The sequence below is a fragment of the Oncorhynchus nerka genome, unplaced genomic scaffold (genome assembly GCF_034236695.1).
Source record: "Oncorhynchus nerka isolate Pitt River unplaced genomic scaffold, Oner_Uvic_2.0 unplaced_scaffold_2017, whole genome shotgun sequence".
NCBI classification, from domain to species: Eukaryota; Metazoa; Chordata; class Actinopteri; order Salmoniformes; family Salmonidae; genus Oncorhynchus; species Oncorhynchus nerka.
Genome location: NW_027039307.1, coordinates 10059 through 27620, shown reverse-complemented (window position 1 = coordinate 27620; position 17562 = coordinate 10059). Strand labels below are relative to the sequence as shown.

General features: G+C 47.7%; 1 protein-coding gene and 1 long non-coding RNA gene across 2 annotated transcripts; both read right to left on the bottom strand.

Moving 5' to 3' along the window:
- Positions 1-1106: 1106 nt before the first annotated feature.
- Positions 1107-5024, bottom strand: LOC135567460 (uncharacterized). The gene is made up of 2 exons (XR_010462364.1): positions 3569-5024; positions 1107-3370 (listed from the first exon to the last, which is right to left on the bottom strand). It is a non-coding gene; the product is annotated as an uncharacterized LOC135567460 (long non-coding RNA).
- A 4729-nt stretch (positions 5025-9753) lies between these two features.
- On the bottom strand, positions 9754-16029 carry LOC135567459 (rho GDP-dissociation inhibitor 2-like). Its single transcript, XM_065014851.1, has 3 exons — positions 15928-16029; positions 10479-10542; positions 9754-10083 (listed from the first exon to the last, which is right to left on the bottom strand). Exons 1-3 carry the CDS (start codon positions 15967-15969, stop codon positions 9884-9886), a joined length of 306 nt encoding a protein of 101 aa, XP_064870923.1. The 5' UTR covers positions 15970-16029; the 3' UTR covers positions 9754-9883.
- Positions 16030-17562: the final 1533 nt, after the last annotated feature.

Here is a 17562-nt window from a genome sequence, read left to right as displayed (position 1 = left end):
AATGACTCTCTATAGGTCCAGGTTAACACTCTATAAAGGGAACAGAATGACTCTCTATGGGTCCAGGTTAACACTCTATAAGGGGAACAGAATGACTCTCTATGGGTCCAGGTTACCACTCTATAAAGGGAACAGAATGACTCTATGGGTCCAGGTTAACACTCTATAAAGGGAACAGAATGACTCTATCGGTCCAGGTTAACACTCTATAAGGGGAACAGAATGACTCTCTATGGGTCCAGGTTAACACTCTATAAGGGAACAGAATGACTCTCTATGGGTCCAGGTTAACACTCTATAAAGGGAACAGAATTACATTTACCAGGTTAACACTATAAGGGGAACAGAATGACTCTATGGGTCCAGGTTAACACACTATAAAGGGAATAGAATGACTCTCTATGGGTCCAAGTCAACACACTATAAAGGGAACAGAATGACTCTCTATGGGTCCAGGTTAACACTCTATAAAGGGGAACAGAATGACTCTCTATGGGTCCAGGTTAACACTCTATAAAGGGGAACAGAATGACTATGGGTCCAGGTTAACACTCTATAAAGGGGAACAGAATTACTCTCTATGGGTCCAGGTTAACACTCTATAAAGGGGAACAGAATGACTCTATGGGTCCAGGTTAACACTCTATAAAGGGGAACAGAATGACTCTCTATGGGTCCAAGTCAACACACTATAAAGCGAACAGAATGACTCTCTATGGGTCCAGGTTAACACTCTATAAAGGGAACAGAATGACTCTCTATGGGTCCAGGTTAACACTCTATAAGGGGAACAGAATGACTCTCTATGGGTCCAGGTTAACACTCTATAAAGGGGAACAGAATGACTCTATGGGTCCAAGTCAACACTCTATAAAGGGGAACAGAATGACTCTCTATGGGTCCAGGTTAACACTATAAGGGGAACAGAATGACTCTATAGGTCCAGGTTAACACACTATAAAGTGAATAAGAGTCCATTTGGAACACAGCCACAGTAGTAATAACAAAAGGTATTTTTTGATCAAAATCCCTGTAAATATCTGCGGTATCCTTGCCAACCCATTTCAATCTGCAGATTGTTTTTTTTTCTTTTCAAAATCACAACGTGACAGTAAACCAGTCTTTAAAGAAAGAAGAGATCTGAAACCATGCAACACTCAACAAGCCCACGTTACAGTTACTTCTGGGTTCACCACCATCATCATCATCAATATCATCATCATCATCAATATCATCATCATCATCAATATCATGATCATCATCAATATCATCATCATCATCAATATCATCATCATCAATATCATCATCATCAATATCATCATCATCAATATCATGATCATCATCATCAATATCATGATCATCATCATCAATATCATGATCATCATCATCATCATCAATATCATGATCATCATCAATATCATGATCATCATCAATATCATCATCATCATCAATATCATCATCATCAATATCATCATCATCAATATCATGATCATCATCATCAATATCATGATCATCATCATCAATATCATGATCATCATCATCAATATCATGATCATCATCATCAATATCATCATCATCATCAATATCATGATCATCATCATCAATATCATGATCATCATCATCAATATCATGATCATCATCATCAATATCATCATTATCATCAATATCATCATTATCAATATCATGATCATCAATATCATCATCATCAATATCATCATCATCAATATCATCATCATCAACACTTACAACACCATAAGACTTCACACAATATTGACAAGGACGTTTTGACGTTGGTTTTTTTGGGGGGGGGGGCAGAATCGATCAAATCTCGAAGACCTCAGGGGGGGGAGGACAGAATCGAAGACCTCATCCACTGAGTTTGACAAGACAAAACGGGTCACATCGCAGATAGAACGGGGTTCTCTTCTGTTTCAGTAGTTCGTTACCCGAGTCCGTCGCTGCCTTTAGGCCTCATGCTTGGTGTTAAAGGGGGACAGTGACCCCGAGCAACAGATATACACTACACTTCAGCAAACTAACCACTGGCACCAAACGCTAACCTGCTGCTCCCAGATCAGTGTCTGCTGCTCCCAGATCAGTGTCTAACCTGCTGCTCCCAGATCAGTGTCTAACTAACCTGCTGCTCCCAGATCAGTGTCTAACCTGCTGCTCCCAGATCAGTGTCTAACCTGCTGCTCCCAGATCAGTGTCTAACTAACCTGCTGCTCCCAGATCAGTGTCTAACCTGCTGCTCCCAGATCAGTGTCTAACTAACCTGCTGCTCCTAGATCAGTGTCTAACCTGCTGCTCCCAGATCAGTGTCTGCTGCTCCCAGATCAGTGTCTAACCTGCTGCTCCCAGATCAGTGTCTAACTAACCTGCTGCTCCCAGATCAGTGTCTAACCTGCTGCTCCCAGATCAGTGTCTAACCTGCTGCTCCCAGATCAGTGTCTAACCTGCTGCTCCCAGATCAGTGTCTAACTAACCTGCTGCTCCCAGATCAGTGTCTAACCTGCTGCTCCCAGATCAGTGTCTAACTAACCTGCTGCTCCTAGATCAGTGTCTAACCTGCTGCTCCCATATCAGTGTCTAACCTGCTGCTCCCAGATCAGTGTCTAACTAACCTGCTGCTCCCAGATCAGTGTCTAACCTGCTGCTCCCAGATCAGTGTCTAACTAACCTGCTGCTCCTAGATCAGTGTCTAACCTGCTGCTCCCAGATCAGTCTCTAACCTGCTGCTCCTAGATCAGTGTCTAACTAACCTGCTGCTCCCAGATCAGTGTCTAACTAACCTGCTGCTCCCAGATCAGTGTCTAACCTGCTGCTCCCAGATCAGTGTCTAACTAACCTGCTGCTCCCAGATCAGTGTCTAACTAACCTGCTGCTCCTAGATCAGTCTCTAACCTGCTGCTCCCAGATCAGTGTCTAACCTGCTGCTCCTAGATCAGTGTCTAACTAACCTGCTGCTCCTAGATCAGTGTCTAACCTGCTGCTCCCAGATCAGTGTCTAACTAACCTGCTGCTCCTAGATCAGTGTCTAACCTGCTGCTCCTAGATCAGTGTCTAACCTGCTGCTCCCAGATCAGTCTCTAACCTGCTGCTCCCAGATCAGTGTCTAACCTGCTGCTCCTAGATCAGTGTCTAACTAACCTGCTGCTCCTAGATCAGTGTCTAACCTGCTGCTCCCAGATCAGTGTCTAACTAACCTGCTGCTCCCAGATCAGTGTCTAACCTGCTGCTCCCAGATCAGTGTCTAACCTGCTGCTCCCAGATCAGTGTCTAACTAACCTGCTGCTCCCAGATCAGTGTCTAACTAACCTGCTGCTCCCAGATCAGTGTCTAACCTGCTGCTCCCAGATCAGTCTCTAACCTGCTGCTCCCAGATCAGTGTCTAACTAACCTGCTGCTCCCAGATCAGTGTCTAACCTGCTGCTCCCAGATCAGTCTCGAACCTGCTGCTCCCAGATCAGTGTCTAACTAACCTGCTGCTCCCAGATCAGTGTCTAACTAACCTGCTGCTCCCAGATCAGTGTCTAACCTGCTGCTCCCAGATCAGTGTCTAACTAACCTGCTGCTCCCAGATCAGTGTCTAACCTGCTGCTCCCAGATCAGTCTCTAACCTGCTGCTCCCAGATCAGTGTCTAACCTGCTGCTCCCAGATCAGTGTCTAACCTGCTGCTCCCAGATCAGTGTCTAACCTGCTGCTCCCAGATCAGTGTCTAACCTGCTGCTCCCAGATCAGTGTCTAACCTGCTGCTCCCAGATCAGTCTCTAACCTGCTGCTCCCAGATCAGTCTCTAACCTGCTGCTCCCAGATCAGTCTCTAACCTGCTGCTCCCAGATCAGTCTCTAACCTGCTGCTCCCAGATCAGTCTCTAACCTGCTGCTCCCAGATCAGTGTCTAACCTGCTCCTCCCAGATCAGTGTCTAATCTGCTGCTCCCAGATCAGTGTCTAACTAACCTGCTGCTCCCAGATCAGTGTCTAACTAACCTGCTGCTCCCAGATCAGTGTCTAACTAACCTGCTGCTCCCAGATCAGTGTCTAACCTGCTGCTCCCAGATCAGTCTCTAACCTGCTGCTCCCAGATCAGTGTCTAACTAACCTGCTGCTCCCAGATCAGTGTCTAACCTGCTGCTCCCAGATCAGTCTCTAACCTGCTGCTCCCAGATCAGTGTCTAACCTGCTGCTCCCAGATCAGTCTCTAACCTGCTGCTCCCAGATCAGTGTCTAACTAACCTGCTGCTCCCAGATCAGTGTCTAACCTGCTGCTCCCAGATCAGTGTCTGCTGCTCCCAGATCAGTGTCTAACCTGCTGCTCCTAGATCAGTGTCTAACCTGCTGCTCCCAGATCAGTGTCTAACCTGCTGCTCCTAGATCAGTGTCTAACCTGCTGCTCCCAGATCAGTGTCTAACCTGCTGCTCCTAGATCAGTGTCTAACCTGCTGCTCCTAGATCAGTGTCTAACCTGCTGCTCCCAGATCAGTGTCTAACCTGCTGCTCCCAGATCAGTGTCTAACCTGCTGCTCCCAGATCAGTGTCTAACCTGCTGCTCCCAGATCAGTGTCTAACCTGCTGCTCCCAGATCAGTGTCTAACCTGCTGCTCCTCGATCAGTGTCTAACCTGCTGCTCCCAGATCAGTGTCTAACCTGCTGCTCCCAGATCAGTGTCTAACCTGCTGCTCCCAGATCAGTGTCTAACTAACCTGCTGCTCCCAGATCAGTGTTGTGCCATCATTCCATTCAATGTCATGTTTGGATGCCAGGAAGTAGCTAGGAGTGACATGCTGGTCCATACTGATATACCCAGGAAGTAGCTAGGAGTGACATGCTGGTCCATACTGATATACCCAGGAAGTAGCTAGGAGTGACATGCTGGTCCAAGCATACTGATATACCCAGGAAGTAGCTAGGAGTGACATGCTGGTCCATACTGATATACCCAGGAAGTAGCTAGGAGTGACATGCTGGTCCATACTGATATACCCAGGAAGTAGCTAGGAGTGACATGCTGGTCCAAGCATACTGATATACCCAGGAAGTAGCTAGGAGTGACATGCTGGTCCAAGCATACTGATATACCCAGGAAGTAGCTAGGAGTGACATGCTGGTCCAAGCATACTGATATACCCAGGAAGTAGCTAGGAGTGACATGCTGGTCCATACTGATATACCCAGGAAGTAGCTAGGAGTGACATGCTGGTCCATACTGATATACCCAGGAAGTAGCTAGGGTGACATGCTGGTCCATACTGATATACCCAGGAAGTAGCTAGGGTGACATGCTGGTCCATACTGATATACCCAGGAAGTAGCTAGGAGTGACATGCTGGTCCATACTGATATACCCAGGAAGTAGCTAGGAGTGACATGCTGGTCCATACTGATATACCCAGGAAGTAGCTAGGAGTGACATGCTGGTCCAAGCATACTGATATACCCAGGAAGTAGCTAGGAGTGACATGCTGGTCCATACTGATATACCCAGGAAGTAGCTAGGAGTGACATGCTGGTCCATACTGATATACCCAGGAAGTAGCTAGGAGTGACATGCTGGTCCAAGCATACTGATATACCCAGGAAGTAGCTAGGGTGACATGCTGGTCCAAGCATACTGATATACCCAGGAAGTAGCTAGGAGTGACATGCTGGTCCATACTGATATACCCAGGAAGTAGCTAGGAGTGACATGCTGGTCCATACTGATATACCCAGGAAGTAGCTAGGAGTGACATGCTGGTCCAAGCATACTGATATACCCAGGAAGTAGCTAGGAGTGACATGCTGGTCCAAGCATACTGATATACCCAGGAAGTAGCTAGGAGTGACATGCTGGTCCATACTGATATACCCAGGAAGTAGCTAGGAGTGACATGCTGGTCCATACTGATATACCCAGGAAGTAGCTAGGAGTGACATGCTGGTCCATACTGATATACCCAGGAAGTAGCTAGGAGTGACATGCTGGTCCATACTGATATACCCAGGAAGTAGCTAGGAGTGACATGCTGGTCCATACTGATATACCCAGGAAGTAGCTAGGAGTGACATGCTGGTCCAAGCATACTGATATACCCAGGAAGTAGCTAGGAGTGACATGCTGGTCCATACTGATATACCCAGGAAGTAGCTAGGAGTGACATGCTGGTCCATACTGATATACCCAGGAAGTAGCTAGGAGTGACATGCTGGTCCAAGCATACTGATATACCCAGGAAGTAGCTAGGAGTGACATGCTGGTCCATACTGATATACCCAGGAAGTAGCTAGGAGTGACATGCTGGTCCATACTGATATACCCAGGAAGTAGCTAGGAGTGACATGCTGGTCCATACTGATATACCCAGGAAGTAGCTAGGAGTGACATGCTGGTCCAAGCATACTGATATACCCAGGAAGTAGCTAGGAGTGACATGCTGGTCCATACTGATATACCCAGGAAGTAGCTAGGAGTGACATGATGGTCCAAGCATACTGATATACCCAGGAAGTAGCTAGGAGTGACATGCTGGTCCAAGCATACTGATATACCCAGGAAGTAGCTAGGAGTGACATGCTGGTCCAAGCATACTGATATACCCAGGAAGTAGCTAGGAGTGACATGCTGGTCCAAGCATACTGATATACCCAGGAAGTAGCTAGGAGTGACATGCTGGTCCAAGCATACTGATATACCCAGGAAGTAGCTAGGAGTGACATGCTGGTCCATACTGATATACCCAGGAAGTAGCTAGGAGTGACATGCTGGTCCATACTGATATACCCAGGAAGTAGCTAGGAGTGACATGCTGGTCCAAGCATACTGATATACCCAGGAAGTAGCTAGGAGTGACATGCTGGTCCATACTGATATACCCAGGAAGTAGCTAGGAGTGACATGATGGTCCAAGCATACTGATATACCCAGGAAGTAGCTAGGAGTGACATGCTGGTCCAAGCATACTGATATACCCAGGAAGTAGCTAGGAGTGACATGCTGGTCCAAGCATACTGATATACCCAGGAAGTAGCTAGGAGTGACATGCTGGTCCAAGCATACTGATATACCCAGGAAGTAGCTAGGAGTGACATGCTGGTCCAAGCATACTGATATACCCAGGAAGTAGCTAGGAGTGACATGCTGGTCCAAGCATACTGATATACCCAGGAAGTAGCTAGGAGTGACATGCTGGTCCATACTGATATACCCAGGAAGTAGCTAGGAGTGACATGCTGGTCCATACTGATATACCCAGGAAGTAGCTAGGAGTGACATGCTGGTCCATACTGATATACCCAGGAAGTAGCTAGGAGTGACATGCTGGTCCATACTGATATACCCAGGAAGTAGCTAGGAGTGACATGATGGTCCATACTGATATACCCAGGAAGTAGCTAGGAGTGACATGATGGTCCAAGCATACTGATATACCCAGGCTAACCAATCACCATCGTAACATTCTAATTTACATTCTGACTGGAATAATCATGTCATGATACTTTGGGTGCTAACAGTGGCGCCCATTACAGATACTAAACCTCCAACCCAGTTGACCCTCTACTGTACTGTATAGATATGTCTCAGGGTCACTAACCTGCCAGGGAGGTAAAGACACTGTGTAGGCTACTTCCGTTGGGCTGTATTCTGTAGCGACTATTCCAGAACATATTGTACACATCACAAGCACATGTTCTTCATCATAGCCAGACAACAGGCTTCCTCAGGATGTTTACATGATGTTTAATGGGAGATGGATGATACATGGTGAATGGTGTTATCTTTTTAAAGAGCAACTCTCTCAATATAGGCAAAGAGGCAGACATTTTGGGGGAAATGACATTCAAGAAGCATTGAAAAAAATAGAGCAACTATAAAAGGACAAACCTGAGAAAACAACAGTTGTCTGTTGATATGTTACCATGGTAACACTCCCCCAGACAGCGTGAAGTTGATATGTTACCATGGTAACACTCCTCCAGACAGCGTGAGGTTGATATGTTACCATGGTAACACTCCTCCAGACAGCGTGAAGTTGATATGTTACCATGGTAACACTCCTCCAGACAGCGTGAAGTTGATATGTTACCATGGTAACACTCCTCCAGACAACGTGAAGTTGATATGTTACCATGGTAACACTCCTCCAGACAGCGTTAAGTTGATATGTTACCATGGTAACACTCCTCCAGACAGCTTTAAGTTGATATGTTACCATGGTAACACTCCCCCAGACAGCGTGAAACCATGTTGTTTTACATGGATCCAATAACAGCTCAGGTGTGTCAACTATAACAGAGACAGGAGGCAACTGAAAGACACAGTAACAGAAATGAGATTCTAGATGTAGAACTTAGAAGATGGTCATTCTAGAACTATAACTTAGAAGATGATCATTCTAGATGTAGGACTTAGAAGATGGTCATTCTAGAACTATAACTTAGAAGATGATCATTCTAGATGTAGGACTTAGAAGATGGTCATTCTAGAACTATAACTTAGAAGATGATCATTCTAGATGTAGGACTTAGAAGATGGTCATTCTAGAACTAGAACTTAGAAGATGATCATTCTAGATGTAGAACTTAGAAGATGGTCATTCTAGATGTAGAACTTAGAAGAATGTCATTCTAGATGTAAAACTTAGAAGATGGTCATTCTAGATGTAGAACTTAGAAGAATGTCATTCTAGATGTAAAACTTAGAAGATGGTCATTCTAGAACTATAACTTAGAAGATGGTCATTCTTGATGTAGAACTTAGAATATGGTCATTCTAGATGTAGAACTTAGAAGATGGTCATTCTAGAACTATAACTTAGAAGATGGTCATTCTAGATGTAGGACTTAGAAGATGGTCATTCTAGATGTAGGACTTAGAAGATGGTAACTTCATGAGGAGTATGAGACACGCTGTTGTCAAACATTCTAACTGATAACTAACATTACAAAGGGCTGCTCCTTGAAACCTTGTTGAACTGGCAATTTTCTGAATAGAACACTTTAGAATAACCTTCTAGAATGTGCCTCTCCCACTATGGGGTGTAAATACATCTCCATACTCCAACGTCACTGTATGAGTGAGTCCCACAGGTTTAACTTCATTTGATCCCCTTCAGTTAACACACTGTAGTAGAGAACATCAGATTACATCACAAATAGACAAGTGGATCTCCACCTACAGCTCACACCCCCTGCCTCCCAAAATGGCCCCCTATTCCCTACATAGTGCACTACTTTTAACCAGAGCCCTGCGGGTAGTGCACTATATAGGGAATAGGGGGCCATATTGGTTTGTAGCCCACGATGTTCGGTTGTCTACTATGATGTGATACTGGTTTGGTTTATGACAACATCCTCTCTGTCTCGTTCTAGACCGTGCCTAACCTAACTTCCTGTTTACACCTTTCATACCGGCCTCTGTCTTTTACTATTATACAGGTGGGCCTTGGAGGGAGGGGGAGAGGAGGGGGGAGGAAGAAAGAGGGAGAGATAGTCCTTCTAAATGAAGAGGGAGAGAAGGAGGGAGAGGGGAGACACGGGGAGAGGGATGAGGTCTCTATCCATCCCAGTCCTTCTAAATGAAGAGGGAGAGAAGGAGGGAGAGGGGAGACAAGGGAGAGGGAAGCATGGAGAGAAGGAAGAGGTCTCTATCCATCCCAGTCCTTCTTGATGGAGGAAGAAGGGATGAAAGTGGAGACAAGGGAGAGAGAAGGAAGGAAGGAAGGGGAAAGGGGGGGAGACAAGGGAGAGGGAAGGAGGGAGAAGGAAGGAGTCCTTCTTGATGGAGGAAGGAAGGGAGAGGTGGAGACACAGGGAGAGGGAAGGAGGGAGAGAGAAGGAAGGAAGGAAGGGAGAGGTGGAGACACAGGGAGAGGGAAGGAGGGAGAGAGAAATGAGGCTCCTCTCTATTCGTCCCAGTCCTTCTTGATCCCCAGGTTCCACTCCCAGGAGAGGTGGTCGGTCTTGTCGTCGTCGGTGAAGTGGGACTTGATGTGGTAGCTGCCTCTGACAATCATGCCTTTGGGCGCCTCCTCCACCGGGGTCATGAACTCGTGCTCCTCCACCCGCGGCCCGTAGCTGCCCACCATGTACACAGCCTTGTCCACTGCACGACACAAAATGGACGCTCAGTTGCACACTTGCTAGCCAGGTTTTAGGTGAATGTGGGGGAAACTGTGACAATTTGTGTCAGTGACAACACACCAAATGGCGGCTCAGTTGAACAGTTGGTAATCAGGTTTTAGGTGAATGTGGGGGAAACTGACATCTTGTGTCAATGAAAACACACAAAATGGCAGCTCAGTTGCATCGCTGTTAACCCGGAATTAGGTGTACGTGTGGAAACTGTGATGTCTTGTGTCGATGACAACACATAAAATGGCAGCTCAGTTGCACCCTTGCTAGCCAGGGTTTAGATGTATGTATCAGAAACTGACACGGTCTATGGGCCTAAACAGCACAGCGTATCCACAGCTCGGCACAAAATGGGGTCCTCCTTACCTCTGATTCCTTTCCTGTAGGTCAGATGGACGTACTTCAGCCCAGACACAATATCCCTGTTAACCTGGAGAGGAGAGGAGAGGGAGGGAAGGGGAGAGGAGGAGGAGAGGAGAGGAGGGAGGGAAGGGGAGGGGAGGGGAGGAGGAGGAGGAGGAGGGGAGGGAGGAGGAGGGGAGGGAGGGAAGGGGGAGGAGGAGGGAGGAGGAGGAGGAGGAGGGGAGGGGAGGGGGGAGGAGGAGGGAGAGGGGAGGGGAGGGAGGGGAGGGGAGAGGAGATTGGAGGAGGGGAGAGGAGGGAAGGAAAGGAAAGGAGAGTTATTGTAATATGAAGTCTCATTAAGAGGCAACTTTAGACAGCTTTGTTCCAAAACACTCTACTCCCTATTCAGTGCACAATGTTTGACCAGGGCACTTAGCCCTAAAGACCCTGGTCTAAATTAGTGCCCTCAGTCCTATAGACCCTGGTCGAAAGTAGTGCCCTCAGTCCTATAGACCCTGGTCTAAAGTAGTGCCCTTAGTCCTATAGATCCTGGTCTAAGTAGTGCCCTCAGTCCTATAGGCCCTGGTCTAAAGTAGTGCCCTTCGTCCTATAGGCCCTGGTCTAAAGTAGTGCCCTTAGTCCTATAGGTCCTGGTCTAAAGTAGTGCCCTTAGTCCTATAGACCCTGGTCTAAAGTAGTGCCCTTAGTCCTATAGGCCCTGGTCTAAAGTAGTGCCCTCAGTCCTATAGACCCTGGTCTAAAGTAGTGCCCTTAGTCCTATAGATCCTGGTCTAAGTAGTGCCCTCAGTCCTATAGGTCCTGGTCTAAAGTAGTGCCCTCCGTCCTATAGGCCCTGGTCTAAAGTAGTGCCCTTAGTCCTATAGGTCCTGGTCTAAAGTAGTGCCCTTAGTCCTATAGACCCTGGTCTAAAGTAGTGCCCTTAGTCCTATAGGCCCTGGTCTAAAGTAGTGCCCTCAGTCCTATAGACCCTGGTCTAAAGTAGTGCCCTTAGTCCTATATGCCCTGGTCTAAAGTAGTGCCCTTAGCCCTATAGGTCCTGGTCTAAAGTAGTGCCCTCAGCCCTATAGACCCTGGTCTAAAGTAGTGCTCTTACTTAGCCCTATAGGCCCTGGTCTAAAGTAGTGCCCTTAGCCCTATAGGTCCTGGTCTAAAGTAGTGCCATTAGCCCTATAGGCCCTGGTCTAAAGTAGTGCCCTTAGCCCTATGGGTCCTGGTCTAAAGTAGTGCACTATATATGGAATAGGGTGCCATTTGAGGCACACACAAGTAGGGGTGTGAACGTTTCAAATTGTGATCTTGAACTTTAAGAAAAATCCCTAACAGAAAAACAGTTGTTTTGGTGGCCTAGTGATGGAAGTCAGATCCCACTGCCTGTTCAATGGTGCTTCTAAACCATCTCCAGAGTAGTGCCCTCAGTCCTATAGACCCTGGTCTAAAGTAGTGCCCTCAGTCCTATAGACCCTGGTCTAAAGTAGTGCCCTTAGTCCTATAGGTCCTGTTCAATGGTGCTTCTAAACCATCTCCAGAGTAGCGCCCTCAGTCCTATAGACCCTGGTCTAAAGTAGTGCCCTTAGTCCTATAGGTCCTGTTCAATGGTGCTTCTAAACCATCTCCAGAGAAGGTTTCCTGTTGGCATTCAAAAAGCCCTTGTGTACCTTTATAGACGAACAGACATGCCGTAGCCTGACACCGCCTGGTATAGAGGTCCTGGATGGCAGGAAGCTTGACCCAAGTGATGTACTGGGCCGTTCGCACTACCCTCTGTAGTGCCTTGCGGTCGGAGGCCGAGCAGTTGCCATTACCAGGCGGTGATACAAACAGGATGCTTTCGATGGTGCAGGTGTAGAACCTTTTGAGGATCTGAGGACCCATGCCAAATCTTTTCAGTCTCTTGAGGGGGAATAGGTTTTGTTGTGCCCTCTTCACAACTGTATTGGTATGCTTGGACTATGTTAGTTTGCTGGTGATGTGGACACCAAGGAACTTGAAGCTCTCAACCTGCTCCACTACAGCCCCGTCGATGAGAATGGGGGCGTGTTCGGTCCTCGTTTTCCTGTAGTCCACAATCATCATCTTTGTCTTGATCACATTGAGGAAGGGTTGTTGTCCTGGCACCACACGGCCAGGTCTCTAACCTCCCTATAGGCTGTCTCGTCGTTGTCGGTGATCAGGCCTACCACTGTTTTGCCATCGGCAAACTTGATGATGTGTTGGAGTCGTGCCTGGCTGTGCAGTCATGAGTGAACAGGGAGTACATTAGGGGACTGAGCACACACCACTGAGGGGCCCCTGTGTTGAGGATCAGCATGGCAGATGTGTTGTTACCTAACCTCATCACCTGGGGGCGGCCCCGTCAGGAAGTCCAGGATCCAGTTGCAGAGGGAGGTGTTTAGTCCCAGGGTCCTTAGCTTATTGATGAGCTTTGGGGGCACTATGGTGTTAAACGCTGAGCTGTAGTCAATGAATAGCATTTTCATTGGTGTTCCTTTTGTCCAGGTGGGAAAGGGCAGTGTGGAGTGCAATAGAGATTGCATGATCTGTGGATCTGTTAGGACGGGTATGCAAAGTGGAGTGGGTCTAGGGTTTCTGGGATAATGGTGTTGATGTGAGCCATGACCAGCCTTTTAAAGCACTCCATGGCTACAGATGTGAGTGCTACGGGTCTGTAGTCATTTAGGCAGGTTACCTTAGTGTTCTTGGGCACAGGGACTATGGTGGTCTGCTTAAAACATGTTGGTATTACAGACTAAGACAGGGAGAGGTTGAAAATGTCAGTGAAGACACCACCCAGTTGGTCAGCACATGCTCGCAGTACACGTCCTGGTAATCCGTCTGGCCCTATGGCCTTGTGAATGTTGACCTGTTTAAAGGTCTTACTCACATCGGCTGAGGAGAACGTGATCACACAGTCTTCCAGAACAGCTGGTGCTCTCATGCATATTTCAGTGTTATTTGCCTCAAAGCGAGCATAGAAGTAGTTTAGCTCATCTGGTAGGCTCGTGTCACTGGGCAGTTCTCAGCTGTGCTTCCCTTTGTAGTCTGTAATAGTTTGCAAGCCCTGCCACATCCGACGAGCGTCAGAAGCGGTGTAGTACAACTCGATCTTAGTCCTGTATTGACGCTTTGCCTGTTTGATGGTTCGTCGGAGGGCTTTGCGGGATATATTATAAGCTTCCGGGTTAGTCCTGCTTCTTGAAAGCGCCAGCTTTCGCCTTTAACTCAGTGAGGGTGTTGCCTGTAATCCATAGCTTCTGGTTGGGGTATGTACATACGGTCACTGTGGGGACGACCTCATCGATGCACTTATTGATGAAGCCAATGTCTGATGTGGTGTACTCCTCAATGCCATCAGAGGAATCCTGGAACATATTCCAGTCTGTGCTAGCAAAACAGTCCTGTTGCTTAGCAACTGCTTACTTTGACCACTTTTTATTGATCTAGTCACTGCTGCTTCCTGCTTCAATTTTTGCTTGTAAGCAGGAATCAGAAGGATAGAATTATGGTCAAGTTTGCCAAATGGAGTGCGAGGGGAGAGCTTTGTATGCGTCTCCTCATACCCTCGTAAAACTGCCTATCCTACCGATCCTTGACTTCGCCGATGTCATTTACAAAATAGCCTCCAACACCCTACTCAGCAAACTGGATGTAGTCTATCACAGTGCCATCCGCTTGGTCACCAAAGCCCCACTGGTCATCCCCAAAGTCAACACCTACTTTGGTGCCTTTCCTTCCAGTTCTCTGCTGCCAATGACTGGAAGGAATTGCAAAAATCACTGAAGCTGGAGACTTATATATCCCTCTCTAACTTTAAGCATCAGCTGTCAGAGCAGCTTACCGATCACTCTACCTGTACACAGCCCATCTGTCAATAGCACACCAAACTACCTCATCCCCATATTGTTATTTATCTACATGCTCTTTTGCATCCCAGTATTTCTACTTGCACATCATCATCTGCACATCTATCACTCCAGTGTTCATTTGCTAAATTGTAATTATTTTGCCTCCTCGTTTATGTCACACTGCTATGCTTTATCTTGACCAGGTCGCAGTTGTAAATGAGAACTTGTTCTCAACTGGCCTACCTGGTTAAATAAAGGTGTTCTCAACTGGCCTACCTGGTTAAATAAAGGTGTTCTCAACTGGCCTACCTGGTTAAATAAAGGTGTTCTCAACTGGCCTACCTGGTTAAATAAAGGTGTTCTCAACTAGCCTACCTGGTTAAATAAAGGTGTTCTCAACTAGCCTACCTGGTTAAATAAAGGTGTTCTCAACTGGCCTACCTGGTTAAATAAAGGTGTTCTCAACTGGCCTACCTGGTTAAATAAAGGTGAAATAAAAAAATAAAAAAAAGGGAAGAGAAGAGAGCAGAACAGAACCAAACAGAGCAGAACAGAACCAAACAGAGCAGAACAGAACCAAACAGAGCAGAACAGAAAGGTGAAGAGGAGATCGATCCCTGATCTGTTTCACCAGTCTTGTGTTTATCTCCCCCCCCCCCCACCAGGTGTCTCCTATTTCCCTCCATTATCCCCAGTGTATTTATACCTGCGTTTTCTGGTTGTCTGTTGCCAGTTCGTCTTGTTTTGTCAGGTCTTACCAGCGTGTTTCCTGTTTCTCCTGTTCAAGTTCTAGTGTTCTAGTCTTCCCGGTTCCAACCTTTCTGCCGTTCTGTCCCTGATAGACTCTGTCTTGGACTTGCGAACCTCTGCCTGCCGTCCTGGCCCTGAACCTGCCTGCCGTTCTGGCCCTGAGCCTGCCTGCCGTCCTGGCCCTGAGCCTGCCTGCCGTCCTGGCCCTGAGCCTGCCTGCCGTCCTGGCCCTGAGCCTGCCTGCCGTCCTGGCCCTGAGCCTGCCTGCCGTTCTGTCCCTGATAGACTCTGTCTTGGACTTACGAACCTCTGCCTGCCCTGCCGTCCTGGCCCTGAGCCTGCCTGCCGTTCTGACCCTGAGCCTGCCTGCCGTCCTGGCCCTGAGCCTGCCTGCAGTCCTGGCCCTGAGCCTGCCTGCCGTCCTGGCCCTGAGCCTGCCTGCCGTCCTGGCCATGAGCCTGCCTGCCGTCCTGGCCCTGAGCCTGCCTGCCGTCCTGGCCCTGAGCCTGCCTGCCGTTCTGTCCCTGATTGACTCTGTCTTGGACTTACGAACCTCTGCCTTGCCGTCCTGGCCCTGAGCCTGCCTGCCGTTCCTGCCCTGATTGACTCTGTCTTGGACTTACGAACCTCTGCCTGCCGTTCTGTCCCTGATAGACTCTGTCTTGGACTTACGAACCTCTGCCTGCCCTCGACCTGCCCTTTAAACTGTCCCTATGTTATAATAAATATTCTGAGACCCGAACCATCCGACTCCTGTATCTGCATCTAGGTCAAATGCTGAGTCGTGACAGAGATGTTCTCAGCTTAAAGTGTATCTTCACTCTGTAGTCCAGGACAAAGGAGGAGAAGGTTCTTACCTTGAAGTGTATCTTCACTCTGTAGTCCACTCCTTCCTTCATGGTGAAACTCTTCTTCTTCAGAGCCTCCGGGTCACCTGCAGGTCAACACCATGACAACGTGAGGTCAACAGATGAGGTTATCACTTCAATATTCAAACACAACAGCCAAACTGCTGATGATATCCATACGTTCTCTGTGTCTGGTCTCTGACTGTTCTCTGTGTCTGGTCTCTGACTGTTCTCTATGTCTGGTCTCTGACTGTTCTCTGTGTCTGGTCTCTGACTGTTCTCTGTGTCTGGTCTCTGACTGTTCTCTGTGTCTGGTCTCTGACTGTTCTCTGTGTCTGTTCTCTGACTGTTCTCTGTGTCTGGTCTCTGACTGTTCTCTGTTCTCTGTGTCTCTGACTGTTCTCTGTGTCTGGTCTCTGACTGTTCTCTATGTCTGGTCTCTGACTGTTCTCTGTGTCTGGTCTCTGGCTGTTCTCTGTGTCTCTGACTGTTCTCTATGTCTGGTCTCTGACTGTTCTCTGTGTCTGGTCTCTGACTGTTCTCTGTGTCTGGTCTCTGACTGTTCTCTGTGTCTGGTCTCTGACTGTTCTCTGTTCTCTGTGTCTCTGACTGTTCTCTGTGCCTGGTCTCTGACTGTTCTCTGTGTCTGGTCTCTGACTGTTCTCTGTGTCTGGTCTCTGACTGTTCTCTATGTCTGGTCTCTGACTGTTCTCTGTGTCTGGTCTCTGGCTGTTCTCTGTGTCTCTGACTGTTCTCTATGTCTGGTCTCTGACTGTTCTCTGTGTCTGGTCTCTGACTGTTCTCTGTGTCTGGTCTCTGACTGTTCTCTGTGTCTGGTCTCTGGCTGTTCTCTGTGTCTCTGACTGTTCTCTATGTCTGGTCTCTGACTGTTCTCTATGTCTGGTCTCTGACTGTTCTCTGTGTCTGGTCTCTGACTGTTCTCTGTTCTCTGTGTCTCTGACTGTTCTCTGTGCCTGGTCTCTGACTGTTCTCTGTGTCTGGTCTTTGACTGTTCTCTGTGCCTGGTCTCTGACTGTTCTCTGTGTCTGGTCTCTGACTGTTCTCTGTGTCTGGTCTCTGACTGTTCTCTGTGTCTGTTCTCTGACTGTTCTCTGTTCTCTGTGTCTCTGACTGTTCTCTGTGTCTGGTCTCTGACTGTTCTCTATGTCTGGTCTCTGACTGTTCTCTATGTCTGGTCTCTGACTGTTCTCTGTGTCTGGTCTCTGGCTGTTCTCTGTGTCTCTGACTGTTCTCTATGTCTGGTCTCTGACTGTTCTCTGTGTCTGGTCTCTGACTGTTCTCTGTGTCTGGTCTCTGACTGTTCTCTGTGTCTGGTCTCTGACTGTTCTCTGTGTCTGGTCTCTGACTGTTCTCTGTTCTCTGTGTCTCTGACTGTTCTCTGTGCCTGGTCTCTGACTGTTCTCTGTGTCTGGTCTTTGACTGTTCTCTGTGCCTGGTCTCTGACTGTTCTCTGTGTCTGGTCTCTGACTGTTCTCTGTGTCTGGTCTCTGACTGTTCTCTGTGTCTGGTCTCTGACTGTTCTCTGTGTCTGTTCTCTGACTGTTCTCTGTGTCTGGTCTCTGACTGTTCTCTGTTCTCTGTGTCTCTGACTGTTCTCTGTGTCTGGTCTCTGACTGTTCTCTG

What these genes read in the sequence shown, in the direction of transcription:
- LOC135567459 (XM_065014851.1), bottom strand. Translation starts at nt 15,969, where the DNA reads ATGAAGGAAGGAGTGGACTACAGAGTGAAGATACACTTCAAG. An exon ending in GAGTGAAGATACACTTCAAG is followed by an intron (nt 10,543 to 15,927) that starts GTAAGAACCTTC and finishes TCTCCTCTCCAG; the next exon opens with GTTAACAGGGATATTGTGTC. An exon ending in CTACAGGAAAGGAATCAGAG is followed by an intron (nt 10,084 to 10,478) that starts GTAAGGAGGACC and finishes TGTGTCGTGCAG; the next exon opens with TGGACAAGGCTGTGTACATG.